Source organism: Ipomoea nil, unplaced genomic scaffold (assembly GCF_001879475.1).
Source record: "Ipomoea nil cultivar Tokyo-kokei standard unplaced genomic scaffold, Asagao_1.1 scaffold0804, whole genome shotgun sequence".
NCBI lineage: Eukaryota > Viridiplantae > Streptophyta > Magnoliopsida > Solanales > Convolvulaceae > Ipomoea > Ipomoea nil.
The window spans coordinates 1,808,557-1,826,456 of record NW_017617232.1 but is presented as its reverse complement, the minus strand read 5'-3'; the positions used below and the strand labels follow the sequence as shown (position 1 = coordinate 1,826,456).

Sequence of the window (17,900 nt, the reverse complement as noted above, 5' to 3'; positions counted from 1 at the left end):
TGTTGTTAAATACAATTCATATGAAAATGTTTGCTAAAATTCAAGTTAAAAATTAAACGTTTTTACCTTTTTTACTTCACGAACATACAAGTAGGTTTTAAAAAATTAAAAAATTAATATAGTATATCAATTTTAAAAATATGTGGGTGACACGTTAAGTTAGCCCACTAAATAAGCTTAAAAAATTTTAATCAATAAATAATTTACAGGTTACATAAAGGTAACCTACAAAATAGTGTAATTGTACTTTTTTTTTTTTTTGTAAGTTTAGGATTTTAATTGGAACTTTTTGAAGCTGAAGGATTTAATTGCACATTTGAGTATAGTTAGAGAACTTATTTGACCTTTATTCATTTTTTTTTTGAATATACTTACTCTATTACACGTGTTATCCGTACAGATTCGCACGCACACAACGCATGTTATTCAAACTCATCTTTGCTGTGTGGTCAAAGTAATGAAGTCATAATAACTTTTAAAAAAGATGGAAATTACTGATTACAAAGAACATTTAATTTTTAACTTTTTAAGAAAATATAAAATTTAATTTGAAAACAAAACAATTAAGAATTTTAAATACAAAATAAAAAATATACAATCTTACTCAGTTTTAAACTTCTAATTGTACTAAGACTATGTGGTCTAATGGTATCCGGATTGGACTTTCATTTGGAAGGTTGTGAGTTTGAGCCTCAATGGAGGCGTAATTGGTTCTTTGTGTTTCAGTAGGTTGAGTAAGTATATGAACAGATACTACACTGTAGTAGAGCCAGTAGCATTCAAAAAAAAAAAAAACTTATTGTCTTATTCATATTATAATTGTAACTATTTAATGCAAGGTTATATGTCTCCGTTTCCACTCTGATATAAGAATATTATTACTTATTAAACAATATAATTACAGCAGTAATTTTTTATTCTATTTGGCAATGTATGGTAAAACTTTTTAATTAGGTGTGAATACTTGAGCCAATATAATGCAGAATATTGCAGATACTGCTGTTTTTATAGAAAGTTGGGTTTTTTCCATTTAAGTTTATGAACAAATTTCTAGCAAATGTAAACACATTAAATTTCCTTGGTGGACAAGTATCTTGACCTAATTCCAATAAGCTTCAATTCTGATGAAAGCTTAAAACTTGGCTCCTATAAAAGCCCCCCAGAATGTCATATATGCAACAAAAACCAGACCATAAAATTAAAGCCTCTTTCTTCTTCATTCCCAAAAACCAAGAGTCTTGAGAAAATGTTTTCTCTTGCAGATATGCCCTCAACAACTTCAGTTTTATCAGCCTACACCGCTTTCACAGCGTTTGCGGTCCTGATGAGGACCGTGATTAGCGAGCTCCAAGCCATGGCTAACCAACTCGTGCCCGGGGTAATCCGGGACAAGGTGTTGTCGAAACTTGGAGGCCTATTCTATTGCAACTTCACTTCCCAAGTGAGTTTGGTGATTGATGAGTACAATAATAATGGGCGTACCCTCAATGAAATATTCGAGGCTTCTGAGGTTTATCTGGGCACAAAGCTCAGCCCCTCAGCAGATAGGCTCAAGATCTCAAAGGCACCAGAGGAGAAGGCCCTCTCATTCATCATCACCAAAGGGGACAAAATCACTGATACATTTCAAGGCATGGAGTTCATCTGGGAATTGACACTCTCTGAATCGTCTCAGGGCTATCCTTCCTCAGAAACTGTGAAGCTTAGATCATTTGAGCTTAGCTTCAACAAGAAATTTAGCGAAATGGTGTTCAAATCATACATACCATTTGTGATGGAGAGATCAAAGGCCATACAAGAAGAGAACAAAACCATAAAGCTCCACTCTCTGGGGAACTGGAATGTCGCAAGTGTTAACCTTGAACACCCATCCACCTTTGAAACCCTAGCAATAGATGGGGAGCTAAAGAAGGAAGTGATTGAAGATTTGGAGAGATTTGTTAGGCGAAAAGATTTCTACAGGAGAGTTGGGAAGGCATGGAAAAGAGGGTATTTGTTGTATGGGCCTCCAGGGACAGGTAAATCCAGCTTGATAGCAGCCATGGCCAATTACTTGAAATTTGACATCTATGACTTGGATCTTGCCAACCTAAATAGCAACATGGACCTCCAAAGCCAACTAGCCACAACCAAAAACAGATCCATTCTAGTGATTGAGGATATTGATTGCAGCATTGAATTGCAGAACAGGGATCTTGAACACACTCACAACCAGGGTGATCAAAGTCAGGTATGGTAATAATTAAGTAATAGTTGGGAGTAGTAGATTTTATGAGTTAACACTCAATTCAGTCCTCCACTATATTGGTTTTTCTAGGTTTAGTGACTTTTTTTGTTTAATTGGGTCTTGAAATTCGATAAATTTATTTAATTGAGTCCTCTAGCTATCAGCCTTATGCATGACTATTGGCTGTTAGAATCAATGACTAAATCGATAAAGCCCATTATAGTTTCGAACTAAATTGAGTAAAATCACTATAATGGATGACTAAATTGGTATTAATAGACGGGAAATTACTAAGCTATCATAACAAATGACTCAATTAGGTAAAATCATTGAAGCCCAAGATACAATTAAGCACAAAAAGTCATTTAGGACTAAATTGAGAAAAATCACTATAGTCCATGACTAAATTAGGTAAAATCACTATAGTCCATGACTAAATTGGGTGAAACAACTATAGTTGAAAGGCTTTGTGTTTGAACGGTGGCATTGTTGTGACCCCCAGTGTGGGGGCATTGACTCATTGATTCTTCAACCAACAAATACTATATTGTAATACAGTTATTTAAAAAAAAAAAAAAAAAACATCACCACTAAGAGTACTTGATGTTTGGTATGGGCAGCTAACTCTATCTGGATTGCTGAATTTCATTGATGGACTATGGTCAAGCTGTGGCGACGAGAGGATCATTGTGTTCACAACAAACTACAAGGACAGATTGGACCCTGCACTACTCAGGCCAGGAAGAATGGACATGCATATCCACATGTCCTACTGCAATCCCAGTGGATTCCGGGTTCTTGCATCGAACTACCATGGCCTCAAAGATCACTGCAACTTCATCCAGATTGACAAACTTTTGGAAGAGGTGGAGGTGACACCCGCAGAGATTGCAGAAGAGCTGATGAAGAGTGAAGATGCAGATGTTGCCCTTCAAGGACTCATCAAGTTTATGCAGAAGAAGAAGAAGAAAACTGCAGAGGGTGATGAGGGGAAGAAGGTGGGAAGGGGTATAGGATTCAGAAGTGAGGAAGTCAAAGCAGTAGTTGAGAAGAAGAGAGTGGTGAAAAACAAGAGCAAGAAGAGGAGGAATATGGTTAAACCATTGTTAACCTGGGATTAGTGACCTGAGATGGGCTGGCAGAATTGTGCTGTATTGCGATGGAGGGAGGACATGAGTGGACTACTTGACGAAGGAGGGGGGCAAGGCTGGCCCAAGGCCAGGCCAGTAGCAGTATGTCCCGGAGATTTAGGGAAAGAGGTAAATCGGAAGATGCGTCTTATCTGACCTACAAATTTTGTTATTCATCATGTATTTTTGCGCTTGTTCACAAATCAAAACTATCAATTTATTTTAGATTGCTGATGAGTTGAGTTGTACTACATGAACAGGAGGACATTTATTCATATATTTAATCCATATATTATTTTAGATTGTTGATGAGTTGAGTTGTGCTACATGAACATAGTTTTTGGACAAATAAAACTATTTATATATATAAAAAAAGTTAATTCAAACATGTTTAAATACCATCGTTATACATTGGACTATAGTCCAAAACGGCATCATTTCATTTAATGAATAAAAACTGCAACCATTACATTCTACGACACATTATTTATTTTTTTAGTGATGTTGTAATGAAATTACAGTGCACGTGTATAAAAAGAAATTGAATAATGTCTCATATATTAAGTGTATATTATCAAATAAAATTGTAGTTGAATTAGAATGATACTTTAGCAATGTTGTAATAAACATATAAAATGAAACTAAATAGCAAATCTGATTTATTGAGTGTATATTGTTAAATGAAACTGTAGTTGAATAAAAATGATACTTTAGTAGTGTGGTAATGAAACTACATTGTGTATAAAATGAAACTAAATAGCAAGTCTCACATATTTAATTAGTGTATATAAGGTCAAAGTACCTATGAGGTCCATGTACTATATTACGTGTTTTGTTCAATTTAGTCCACGTGCCTTAAAAAGTGAAACAATTAAGAACAATAGCCGATATTTATGTATTTATTTTGGACATATTAATGTAATCTATTGGTGGTAAAAATAAGGCTAAAGTGTCATCCCGCACCATGAACTATAACGGATTCTTCATGCCGCATCATGACCTTTCATAAGTGATATTTAGATCCATAAATCATTAAATTTTTTCCACCTAGAATTTTTTACAGGTTTTCAGGTTACTTTGATAACATGTCACATGTTATTAGCTGATGTGTACCTTCTTTTTAAGTCAACTCCCACAATCAATCTTGATATACTTTCTTCTCTTCCACGTTTCTGAGAATTTTTAAACATTGTTAATAATAATAATCCAAGCTATGACGGACTCCGTCCATCTCGCCTGCTGGCTGGCGGAGAAAGGCTTCGTCGTCACCTTCATCAAAATCAATAAATTAATTAGGCATGTGGTTTCTTCGTCGTGGTGGTTCACGGAACCGCAAAATAGTTTTTGTCGCCAAGAAGAATAACGTTGTTGTCGCTGTTTCTTGTAAATTTACATTCTTGCGGATAAAATAAATTCCTCTTCGGAATAGAAATACACTATCATACGGAAATGGGGAATGTTGCAAAAGTCCACACAGGCCAACAAAAGTCCATAATCTCCGACTCCCTCTAGCTACTTTTAGTTCATGTTTTATGTGTTGGGAATTCTGTTGGTGAAAACAAATAATAATCCAATAAAAATAAGATTATTATTTTCTGTAGGAAAAGGGAAGGAAAGATAAAGAGATTGACTAGTGTTTGGTGTAGGGTTTTTAGCAAGAGTCAAGCGATCACTCTTTCCTTAAAACCTTATTTGCCACCTCCCAAAAGTGCTAGGAGCGTTGTGGCCTAGGCTTCCCAGGATAAAACTTGCTACGATTCAATGTTTGAGCACCCAAACAAGGAATCCGGCGAACTAGAGCAAGATTATGAATACAGTAGGCTTCCCAAAAGTGCTAGGAGCGTTGTGGCCTAGGCTTCCCAGGATAAAACTTGTTACGATTCAATGTTTGAGCACCCAAACAAGGAATCCGGCGAACCAGAGCAAGATTATGAATACAGTAGGCTTAAGAAAGAGGCTGAAAAATTATACTTTCTTGTTCAAGAAAGAGGCTGAAAAATTATACTTTCTTGTTCTTAAAAATCTGCTACTCCCGAACTCCTTATATAGGGGTGAGTGAATTGTCCACTGACCGCCGCAAGTGCCAGGGCGGATTAAGCTTGGTGGCCTCCTTGCACGCGAGAGAAAGCCTCTATGCTATATAATTCAATAAGCTTAAAAAGAGCTCTTGTACAAATAGTGAGGCAAATCCTCTTCCCAAACTAATGTGGGACAAAAGCTTAATTTTTTCCTTCATTTTTCCAACTCAATGGGTCTACTTTGAGAATCAATATCTCATTCACTCATTATCCGTTTTGAGCGTACAATATATCAATCTCTTCGTCTCACTACGAAGAACCCGAATCCACTTTGACCCGACCCAAATCGGAAGTGGACCCCACTGATAATTGTACTACAAAAGCACTTAACATGCCATTTTATATCATTTTAAGCTATTTTTTCCAACATTATGCTCCTTTCTTCTTTATATGGTTCAACCACTTTATTATACATTGAATTCTCATCTCCTCCGCCTCTCACCGTCTTCATTTTCGCCGGCGAACCAGAAGATCGAAATGATGAAAAACAGCGGCCAAAGAAATGGGGTTCGGTAGTACAAGAAATCTGCGTTGCCGCGTCTACCGTGAACGCCGGAGCTGCACGACCACTTCGTCGACGTCGTCGAGCATCTCGGCGGACGGTACAGTAAGTTCTATTGTCTCCTCCCAAACATCTTCGGTTTACCCTTTTCGACAATCTTAACTGCGCTATTATAATGGATCATAAATTTATTTACAAATTGTCCAACGTTGATCAACAAATTAATCATGGTTGGCTGGCTGGCGAGAGGAGGTGTTAGGAAAAAAAATAAATAAAAGTCCATGTCAGCATAGATTACCAGTAACCTGTAAGCACTGTTGCAAAAATCGCGCTTAGGCGTCGATTAATTGGCGCCTAGGCGCTAGGCGTCCGACCTCCTAGGCGCCCGCCTAGGCGTTCTAGGCGCCCGCCTTAGGCGGTCCCCAGGCGCCTAGCGATTTTTTCAACATTGCCTGTAAGTAACCTATAAAATTTTCATTCCTTGTAACTCTAATTTAAACTAGTTACCGATGGGATTATTTTGAAAGAGTACATTTCCATTATCATGGATGACAAGCAAATCATTCTTTCTATCCCAGTTTATTCCTTCTGGAACTGTTACCTATTTCAAAGAATTTAAATATTATTACCATACTCCGTATACCATATTCTATACCATACTCTTGGAATCAAAGCAAATTTAATAAAAAATAAAAAGCACCAATTGGAGACACACATATCATCACTAGATCCAATTAAATACAATACTCCGTATTTTTTTTAAAAATACATTAAAAATCAAACAAGTCCCTTACCACCACTTTAGCTCTTGTAATAGATTTGGTTTAGGAATCAATAACATTTATCTCCTCAAAATCTAGAACGAAATCTGGATCAATTTAATACAGAAATAGCAGTTTTCACATTCGGTTTCAATCAGTTTAATGCAATAATATTAATAAATGTGATTATTTTTAATCATGCACGTATAGTGCACGCAAAACACACGTACGAATTAAAATATAATAATATTTACTTAATTTAATTTTTAAAAGAAAAAGCTATTATTTGTTAAATATACATCCAAAAAGAATATTGAATGTCATCCTATAATTATTCTTGACGTGCTTATGGAGGACTTCTTAATAATATCAATTTGCTTTTACAATTGGATAACATGTTGCTTGTTTAGGTGTAATTTACTAATTAAGCTGTAAAAACAAAAACAAAAAAAAAAAAAAACAAAAACAAAAACAAAAAACAAAAACAAAAACAAAAACAAAAAAAACAAAAAAAAAACAAAAAAAAAAAAAAAACAAAAACAAAAACAAAAAAAGAGTTGTCATGATGTTGAAAAACAAATATTTTCACCAAACGTAAATAAATAAATAATTAATTAATTAAAAGCCAACTATATTTAGACTTGGCAGAGCTTATTTAGGAGTTTATAACTTATTTTAAGTTACAAGCTTTGTTTGGTAACGTTCCACGCTAATCATATTTGTTCTTGGAGTCGTCTCTCTTAATTTGCAAGCTTATCTACAACTAACTAACATTAGTTATAGATAATACGACTATAAAGATAGAGGAGTTGAAGAACAAATATGTTTGATGTATGGCAAGTTGTAGTACACTACCTTGTCACCGGAATCTTTTGTATCATATGAGATCAAATGCCACTGAATCGAAGGATATGATCTTTATTTTTTTCCCCATATCAACTGTACGTGCCCGGCAAGGTGTAATGCAATGTTCCACACCATCTATAACCAACATTAGTTGTAGATAATAAGGCTATAAAGATAGAGGAGTTCAGAAAGAAATATGTTTGACGTATGGCAAGTTGTAGTACACTACCTCGTCACTGGGATCTTTGTATCAAGCTAGCTAATTAAGGACAGAAGTGTCAAACACTTTGTGCTCAGACGGCATGTAATGACTTTTCTCATGTGGGAGGTCATAAGATTGAGTCTCAGTAGAAGCATTGTTGACTTTTTGTATTTCATTAGGTTGAGAAAGTAATAGAGTCAGTAGCATTCAAAAATGACATATATAATTATGCTTTTTCACACTTTTTGCTACACCTTTTTATCCTGCTCGCTTGTATTTGATTCATCCTCTCATTCAGGGGTTTTTCCTCGCAATCGAGAAATTTTTACGGGTGCAGGTGCTATCCGAGAACAATTAGCCAATCTAGATTTACAAATTATTCGTTACTAGAATGGAAAGATTGGGGGAAGAAGAGCACACAGGGAATGAATGGGAAGATCGAAAAGTTGAAAGACGAAAGGATTTTTTGGTCAGATGTATGGAGTTGGCTAAACATTTTCTTCGAACAAATATAGACCCGAGGCTTTACATAATTTTTACATAATATTCAAATATATAAAATCTATAAACTACTTTAATACTTAAGTACTATTAAATACAAGCAACTGGCATTCAAAATAAATAAATAAATAAAATACAAGCGACTGAATTTAAAATAAATATTAGAAAAATAAATATGCTGTATATTAAGAAATGAAAATATTCTACATGAGATTCTTCCTCCAATAGGACTCGAGCAAGAGTACACATTGGAGTTTCCAATTTTCATTAATACTTAAAAAATGAACTTCTTACATAAATAAGGTATGCAATGGTTCAAAAACAGATTACACACCATTGCATTTGCTGGCTCTAAAGAGAAAAAGAGAGCAGAAAAATGGATTCCTTATTGAAAATTCTCTTTTCTGCTATCTTAAGAACAAAAAATGGTTTCTGTGTGAGCAAGTGCACAACTTACTCTTCACAAAACTTCTGGTTTCTTTTCTTTCATATTGAACTCTGCTTAGAAGAATGCCAGAGGTCCTTTTGACAGATCAACACCTTCTCGGTTCTTACGCCATCTTCTGTGTCTTCTGTATGACACGCCCATCTCATCTTCTTAGCTATGGCCGCAATAGTGTCCACAAATTGCCTTGCCTCACGGATTAAGGCGTACCCCTTTGGCCTCAAGATCCGATCCATTTCTAAAAGAACGTACTTCATTTCACATCTGCAGGACGAGCATGCAAAGTACTGTCAAGTATGGTCTACTAGAAATATGTGCTCTATCTCAACTAAAAACCTAAGCTGATAGTTAGACTTTTACTCGACGGGCAACATGTGGACCATAGTCTCTTTTTATCTGGCATTCTGCCTCTATTACCAAAACATAAAGGGTAGTGTGACAAAGTCCTTACCTATGGCTTTCAGCAGTGAAAAGGCCATCGGCATGAAGTAGATCGTATGTTCTAGGATATGTTGAAAACGCCTCGCACCTGTAACAGACAAAATAAATTGAATTGATAGATATGAGGCGCCGAAGAGATCATTGATTACGTGAAGGCAAAGTGGTGTCGGCTTACCAGTCATGGTAGATACCAATGAGACCCCTGTCGTATATCACAGGAAGTGTATTTAACGAATAGGAAGAAACGACGTTCATAACCCACAGAGGCTCATCCACCAGAGAAGCGGCAAACCCCCCGAATAATGTGTTCATGTCCATCACATTTCTTATCTCATCACTCCCGAGCCCGGGTAGCAGCGTCATGTAGTGCTTCACTCGCATTTTCCATTTACTATCGTCGTGTCTAAAGGTCCCCTCGCTCCCTCCACGAACATCCATAACTCGTTCTGGAGCAGTGTGCAACCTTCCTGGCCACTTTGGCAACGACTCTAACGATACTTTCCTCGAGTTCGGGTTTGGTACCACAACACAAGTCCGAAGTGGCGTGTACCACGCGGAATCCGGTTCCATGCTATCATCGCATTTTGGCGGGTAGCTACCAGGGCTATCGAGCTGCTTATAGCAACTATTGTCCGATAACTTTTGCCAAACGGCAATGTCGCCCTTTTTGTCATAAAGTTTGAAACAAATCGAAGTAAGCAAGTCTTGCAGCTTCTCGTAATCTGATTTCTGCTCTTCGATAGTGGTGTTCCATCCTCTCCAGCGATTCTCGTAGTTCACTGGAGGACCAGAGAGGACCCAAAAGCCTCCCGGCCGTAGTATTCGGTGTATCTCAAGAAGGTAAGTTCCCCCTGGAAACAATCAGATTCAATTACATTATATATCCAATGTTAGAAATATTCCGAGTTAATAGGGCAATTACCAAATTCAGTCCATGGAATAAGGCATCTCGAGCAGTGAGCCATATCGAAGGAGCTGGAAGGGAAAGAAAGTCGTTGGGTAGAAATAATCCCCAGAACGGCAGGAAGCCCACGTTCTAAAGCGAACTGAACTTGAGCCTCGTGGTTATCTCTCGGTGCTAGTGAAACTGTTAGTATCCCTCGGTTTAGCAAATCCCCTCCCCAGCTTGCAACCTAAACTTAAGAAGAAAACGAGTTCTTGAAAAATCCCGCAAAATCTCCATTTTGGAAGCTAAGTGAACTTACCCCACAGCCAGTATCAATGGCAGTCCTGATCGTCCCGTCTTTCATACCGGGAATCAAATCTACCATTGAATCAACATACTTGGTAACTCCGTCGGGGAACATGGTCCCTCCTCCGGGAAAAAGGAATTTCTCCCCGTCCTTCTGTAACCAATGTTGATTAGATTTTTCCTTGTTAATCCAATCATATGGAACATTCCTAAACCAGTTCCAAATAGAAACTGATGTCAGATCCGAGGGTCGAAATTCAATTCAACCAAACATCAAAAAACACCAAATAAGGCCATACCTGTACCAACATTCGCTTTTGCTCTTTGGCCATCTGATAGGCGGCTGATAGCCATCCGGTGGAGGGACCAAACACTCCATTCTTTCAAACGGTGGCGGGCAGTGGCGTTCCATGAATGTTAGTCTTTGCAGACCGTATTTCTTCCACCTCTGCAAAATAACCCGCATTTTATTCAAAGATACAATTGTGGTTCGGGTAAAACCACGAGACTGGCTTCGAAAATACCTTGGGATCAGCACAGGGAGTGTAATCCTGAAAGTCGGGACTGCACTCAGGAAACAAAGTGTCATCGGTTTGCAGTGAGCCACCACCACCGGCACCGGCAGTGCCCTCGAAAGATTCAGCCCCCTTGGATACATCATTAGTTGCATAACCGTCCTTCTCCGAATAGAAGACTCCACCGAGATAAAACGAAATCCCACATAGCGCCACGAGCACTACCGCCATGGGGACTTTCCTCGTGTTTTGATCTTGTTTATGCAAGGGTTTCCCATCTTTATACTTCATTGCCCCTGATTTCATCAACTATCTGCACTAGAATCACACAATCCTATTTATTCTTATCGAAAACTGAAAGAGATAATGATAAGGCTCCACCCACCTTTATAACTTCAAAAACCACATCAAATTTTCACAAGATTCAAGTTTCTTTATGAAGGATGAAGCAACATCTAAAGTTAAAACGAGAAAGAGTGGAATGCTAATATTTATTATGCAATGAAACAAAGATGTAAAAAGAACTAAGAACAGTCACTGAATGCCACAAATCAATCAATCTAATACCTGTCCAACTGAAGAAGGGAAAGTGCAAATTGAACTGAAAATGGCAACTTCTTTGAGAGATTCAGTTCACAAGAAGAACCAAGAACTTTCTTGAATCAAAGAGAACAGAAAGAGGAAGTCCAATATTAAATGCAGGAGTGAGGAACCTCTTTTGGGCACTAGGAATCAGCTTATAGATTGAGAAAATTTTGAAACCTAACCAATCAATCCCTTACTTACCTAACAGAAACCATGCAAAAAGGGGAACCATACAGTCCTAGGCAAACACAACCACTGTTCAATTTTCTCTTCTCATAATGATAATCCCTTCAATAATGAGGATAAACATTACTCCTAAAGATGAGGGAAGAGGGTAACCCAAAATCTAGAAATGAAAAAATTCGATCTTTATTGTGTTTTCTTGAGGAAAACATAAAAAAGGGTGACTTTTTTATTTTTTGTCACTCCTTACGATCCAAATCTTTGTCCACTCCACCTACCGGAGAGAAATGAGAAGTCTTTGTCAAAATTAAAGAAAACCCAACTGCAATTTTCCAAGAAAAGCTAAAAGAACATAAATGGGTGTGAACAAGATCTGACCCAAAGTTCATATATCATCAATGCAACACAGAACAAACAAAAGAGAAAAAGACTAGAATAAGTACCTGATACACAAGCGTTAAAACCCCAAGATTTCCTCTGATTGGAACGCAAGAGGAAAAAGAAAGGCCCCTACACAAAAAAAAAAAAAGTAAAGTAAAGCAACAAAAGAGAAGAAAGAATGAAATGCAGAGAGAGAGATGGGACTAAGAGGAAAGGAGAGGGAATGTGTTGGAGTAGTATGAATAGGAGACAGGAAAGAATGAAATGAAGAGATGGGCTTCCATTATTAACCAGAAAAATGGCATGTTCTTTGTCGTTTTTTGTTTTAAATACTCCGTATATAACTACAGAAGATCTTTGTCCATTGCCATGGCTCGCTAGCTGTCCTGTTTTCTTGCTTGGCTTTTATGTCGACCCTTCTTTCTCCCTTCTTTCTCTCTTTCTTCTACCTTTTTTCATGTTTTATATCAACTAGTACTCCACCCGTGCGTTGCACGGACAAAGTTTATATATATATATATATATATATATATATATATATATATATATATATATAATTTGATGTTGAAGCTTGAGTATACTATGAATGAATCATTAAAAAATCATAAGATGAATGAAATCTAATCATCGTGTATGTTTACAATGCTAACTATTACAAGTATGTGAGTGGATGAGAAGGACTATTCTACAACCTTGCATGTACAAATAAATAATTTAAAAAAAAAAAAACAACAAAAAAAAAAACAAAAAACAAAAAACAAACCTCATGCATATGTAACTTTTTTGCAACCTTTTGTTTGTTAAAAATTTCATGGTCTTCTAAACCCAATCTAAAATGAAGGCTAACCCTCATTAATATCGACTATTGTTGAAGACTTATCCTGGTGAAAGCACGCTATTGGAAAAGAATTGTATGTTAATTTTCAATATGTATATGATTGTATATGTATAAAAATGATCTATATTATCTTGGTCCACTATTTACTTTCAGATTTTTCAAATTTTCATCCACCCAAAGCAACGCGCTACAATGGTGACAATTAAAAATAAGATCTCCTACATCATAATATGCCATTACAATAAAAGCCAAAGATAATTCATTACCAAAAAAAAAAAAAAAAGAAGTCAAAATAATTGAATATAATTTAATAATTTATAACATAGAATCTAATTGTTGAGATGTGAACCTAAACTCCAATACCCGTAAATGGCATGTTAAACTTGGGCTGATTACCTAAAAATTACAACAAACAAAAAAATGAATACGTAAACATACAAATAAAAACACATTATATAATATTAAAAAAACGACAATAGTAGAATAATATAAAGAAAAAAATGTTCATTCTCATTGTGGCCATTATTTCATATTAATAGTAAAATAACAATTGATAATATCCGAACTTTTAGCAACATTTGAAATCAAATGGGACCTAATCTCAAGACAATCAGGTCGAACATTTTATGAATTTGTGACAATGAGGTCGAACATTTTATGAATTTGTAAAGAAACAAAATGAATTAAAATTAACTCTCAACAAAAAAAAGATAGCATATTTAAATAGTAAAATGAATAATTTTGTATATAGTATTTTTTTTAATACAAAGCATGCATTTTTATATTCATACAATTCAATACTTTGCACAAAAAATTATATATGAAATGTATACAAACACTAAAGAATACTTCCATACAAATGAAATATATTTATAAATTTCAAATCTAACAAAAAAAAAAAAAAACTATTTTTCATAATCCAAGCTAACTATTTCTGTAAAACACTAAAAAATACAAATGATTCCCACCACAAAGTAGATCCATTCAAACCGCAGTCTTCACAACTTGATCATTAATATTTTCTACATCAACAGAACATAAATTAATTTACTAACTAAAATAAATTTAAAAAAAAAAATCTTACTTAACATTTTCATTCCAAGCTGTAAATAAATGATAAAAAAAAAAAAATCATAGCATTAGAAAGATAATTTGTTTACATGTTCATTCTAACCAAAAAAAAAAAATGATAAAAAAATCATAACATTTAAAATATAATATAATTTACTTAAAAAAAAAAAAAAAACAAATCTAGCCCAAAATATACATGTATTTAAATATATAATTTTTTTTGTTTATTTGACCCAATTCTGAAGCCCAAAACAAACCCCAACCCAAATCCATTTCAGCCCATATATATAAACAAAAATCAAACCCTAAATCTACCAGATGCATGCCCTCCCTTGTCTGAACATCTCCGTCTCTGTCCACCTTGTTTCTATCCGAGAACTGTTGCAGCCTGTCTTTCAGTCTCCTCCTTAACGCTAAGACTACCTACCTTCTTCTAATTCCCTCGCTTCACCATCCCAAAACATCTTCTAAATATTCCGTACAGTCTGAATCCTAGACTGTGTTGATTAAGGAGCATCGTCTTCCATGGATATAGATAAAGATTCTTTCTGACGGTACGTTTTAATTACATACCAAGAATTCTTTCTCACGGTACGTTTTAATTACATACCAAGAAAAAATTTCATTTAAATTCGTTAATCCTAAACCCTAATTCTTTGTTTACAGATCTATCTACATCTGACTAGCATCAAACGAAAAAGCACAAATAAGCACTGTAGATATACATGCATACAGATTTCGTAGTTCATAAACTTGGATTTAAAGGCCCAAACGCTAATACGATAAAGATCAGTAGTCTCTTACCTCAAAACTATACATCTGTATCTATTTTTTTTTTTTTTTTTTACTTTCAGATTTATTAGGAAAATAAATTTGTGTTGTACCCATTTGCCAGGATGTATTTTTTTTATGATTAAGCAAATAAAAGAATTTGAATTCAAAAATATTTGAGTGTGGTCTAAATGTGTGTCAGAGCTTCTAGTAGTAGAGACTTTGTTAGAATTTACAACTTTTTTTTTTGGTTCATGCGATTTTCTGGGTATTATGTCATTACTTGTCAACCTAATAAATTTAAAAAATTATAATATGTATACTATTCATTTGCAGGTGTACATGAGAGTGCTGCATTTACACTCTCTCAATACACAGACCAAAAAACAGATAAAAGGGAGCCAAATTGGTGCAGATATAGAACACAAATGGAAAGCAAAGAAGATGAGTATTGCAAACCAAAAAAGTAAGTTAGCATTTGTTACAATTTTAATGAAGAACAACAGGTATGTTTCATTTTTACCTTTATCTTCAACATCAAGCTTTCTTTTTCCACGAATGATAGTTGAGCTAGTCAATTTTTTCATTGTTGTAATTGTTAGCTAAAAACTTGCAGAAGTTCTCGTTTGGAATGAATATATAGTGTACATGTTGCATTCTTAAATGAAGTATATATAGAGATACCAAGTAGTACACATGCTAAGAAGTCTCAATCAAACATTAGTATATAATAGTCAACACTTACCATCCACATTAAATGTTTAGGTATATTTATAAGTGTATGAGAAAGGTATTCCTACATGTATGTCTTGGGTATTGTGTAATTTGTACCATGGCATTGTCAATTTGTTTCTCACTTCTCAAATTGCAGTCCACACTTACCATCCACATTAGTATGCAGTCCTAACTTATGATTTGGACTGAAAAATCTAATATTTACACCATTTGCATGAAAGTTTTCTAAAAAAAATCACAATATTAGACATTAATGGACAAAATCAGTATAAGTAGAGACACAAAAAACAGAGACAAAAAAAAAAACAGCTAGAAACTTTTTTTCTTTAATTAGTTAACTATTCTTTTGCATATATATACATATATATAAACTAATCAAGATACTTAAATCTTATATTTTTTAAATTTAATTACATTTTAACATAGGCCTGTTGACAGTTTAAAAATCAATTCTAAAAACTTCATAAATTTTTAACACTAAAACACACTGGTACTATATATGCAAGTTAAAATAGCCAATTTTAAGTAAAAATTAAATCACACAAGGAAAAAAAAAAAGAAGCTAGAATGCTAAGAAAGATAAAAACAGTTTGGATAAATAATTGTAACGGGCCGTAAATAATGACACTAAATATGAATTTAAGAAAATGGAAAGAAAAGAACTAACCTGCTAATCTTTTGCTTGATTATGATTGGTTTCATCTTGGAGCTTTAGAAGTCTTGCTTTTGAAACTTTGGTGTAAGTTTAAAATCCTCCATTTAAGCCTTAGATAGTGTTATTATCTACCAAAAAAAGTAGTGCCATTTATTGCTCTAACCTTCTCCTTAATTGATTTTTATGGTGGTGTGGGTGTTAAGTGCTTAACTCTTTACATGTGATTTTTTTTTTTTTTTTTTTTTGCTTCAATGTTGAATTTTTAAGTGGTTCAACTTAGCTCTGCTAACAGATGAGTGAATTATTTCATCTATCATGATAAGGGCATAATCTTCTAATTGCTACATCTTATTAGTTTGTTAGAAAATTAATTATAATTCTCGGGAAATAGTCTATTATTTTTGGGAAGATGACTTCCAAATCTGGCACATCAAAGGTAAGGAACTTCAAAATCTTGCACCAACTATTGATAAAAGAGTCTCATGCCTTCTTTTTTTTTTTTTTTTTTTTTTTTTTTTTTTCCTGATTAAAGTGTTCTAATTAATTTTGAACCTTTATTTTTCACTTTTTGTTTCTGATTCAACATAGATAAGAGGATTGAGAAAAGTTTACCATCCTTCCAAGCAGCCTGAGCTACCTGCAGATTGCTGAAGTGGCTGGGGTGCTTTCTGTGGAGGTAGGAGGGTAACCTTGGGGCGGGTAAAAGGTTGAAGATAAGCATCCTTGGGATATCCTTCCGGTGAATAATCTATTCCAGAAACTCAAAAGTCCATCAGATCCGTTTCCAAAAATTGGCAAAAGATGATTCAATCGAAGAAGATAACTGAAAAAAGCTTACCTTGAGGATGCGGCACATCGACGGGAGGCTGAAACTTGTAGTTCATCACACAACGCGAAGCTGCGCACCAACAATCCCGGGGACATCTTCGTTGATCCCATAAATATGAAATTTCTTTTTTTTTACAGTTTGTATTTGAGTTGAAGTTGAAGTCTCTAACATGTATCTTGTATATATAAGCGTGCAAGGTAGTGAATTGAATATGCTACTCTACAAATAGGAGTGGATACCAAGTACCAACTTTGCAAAGACGCAATAGGCCACTCCCCTACAAATATAGCCTTACACCTACTCTCTGATTGGTCAAACACTATGAAAAAAAAAAAAGAAATCTAAACGCTGTGTTTTTCTTGGACGGGAAAATGCTGAAATCTGATTGGCTGAATCCCTATGGCTTTTATATGCATATAGATATAGATATAGATTGTCAAATCACTCTCCTCTTTCCGTCTCTCTTATTTCTACCGTTGATAAACACTCAAAAACTCCATGCATAACTCTCTTCATTTTCCTTCCATTCAAGTCGGTCCAATAAAATTCATACGTAATTACATGTAGCTCTGAATTAAAATTTCTAATTAATCAGATCAAACAAGTTTAGTGCTTTTGTAAAATTCTAAATACTTTTTTTTGGACGAATACATTTTACTCCGGCAGTGTTTTGGGATTTTTAAATACTTTTTTGAAAAATATTTATGATAATGTAAATAAGTATAGTCTCTGCTTGTAAGTCTCTCTTTTTTATCTCCCTTCTCTAATGCTTTATGGGGGTATTTATAGAGGTTGCGAGAGCTACATGCCAGATTTTTGACAAGTTACATGTGGTGCTTAAGTGTTGGATAGTTAAGTGGGTAGTTCCAAATGTACAAAGATTCCTGATGCAGAACGATGGTGTCTAGTGACGGGACCTGTTATTCTGTTAACTATTTATTATTAACTTACTCAATGATTTTCATAAGAAAAGTTTAAGTTCTAATCCTATCCCAATCAAAATTGACATAAT

The 17,900-nt window shown here is 34.8% G+C and overlaps 2 protein-coding genes and 1 long non-coding RNA gene across 8 annotated transcripts; 2 read left to right on the top strand and 1 right to left on the bottom strand.

The window, feature by feature from the left end:
- Window positions 1–1,191: 1,191 nt before the first annotated feature.
- On the top strand, window positions 1,192–3,657 carry LOC109177328 (AAA-ATPase At3g50940-like). The gene is made up of 2 exons (XM_019326652.1): window positions 1,192–2,230; window positions 2,848–3,657. The coding sequence occupies exons 1-2, from the start codon at window positions 1,247–1,249 to the stop codon at window positions 3,346–3,348; spliced, it is 1,485 nt and encodes a 494-aa protein (XP_019182197.1). The 5' UTR covers window positions 1,192–1,246; the 3' UTR covers window positions 3,349–3,657.
- A 4,751-nt stretch (window positions 3,658–8,408) lies between these two features.
- Window positions 8,409–12,436, bottom strand: LOC109177325 (probable methyltransferase PMT21). Of its 6 annotated transcripts, XM_019326645.1 has the most exons (9): window positions 12,185–12,436; window positions 12,052–12,092; window positions 10,850–11,153; window positions 10,625–10,773; window positions 10,339–10,534; window positions 10,056–10,266; window positions 9,309–9,984; window positions 9,144–9,221; window positions 8,409–8,956 (listed from the first exon to the last, which is right to left on the bottom strand). In XM_019326645.1, exons 3-9 carry the CDS (start codon window positions 11,144–11,146, stop codon window positions 8,734–8,736), a joined length of 1,830 nt encoding a protein of 609 aa, XP_019182190.1. In that variant the 5' UTR covers window positions 11,147–11,153; window positions 12,052–12,092; window positions 12,185–12,436; the 3' UTR covers window positions 8,409–8,733. The 6 variants fall into 6 exon arrangements, with proteins under 6 accessions (XP_019182190.1, XP_019182187.1, XP_019182191.1 ...); XM_019326642.1 differs by lacking the exon at window positions 12,185–12,436 and having other exon boundaries at window positions 12,052–12,152; XM_019326646.1 differs by lacking the exon at window positions 12,185–12,436 and having other exon boundaries at window positions 10,850–11,158; window positions 12,052–12,140.
- A 1,741-nt stretch (window positions 12,437–14,177) lies between these two features.
- On the top strand, window positions 14,178–17,282 carry LOC109177333. The gene is made up of 3 exons (XR_002053568.1): window positions 14,178–14,452; window positions 15,006–15,135; window positions 16,648–17,282. It is a non-coding gene; the product is annotated as an uncharacterized LOC109177333 (long non-coding RNA).
- Window positions 17,283–17,900: the final 618 nt, after the last annotated feature.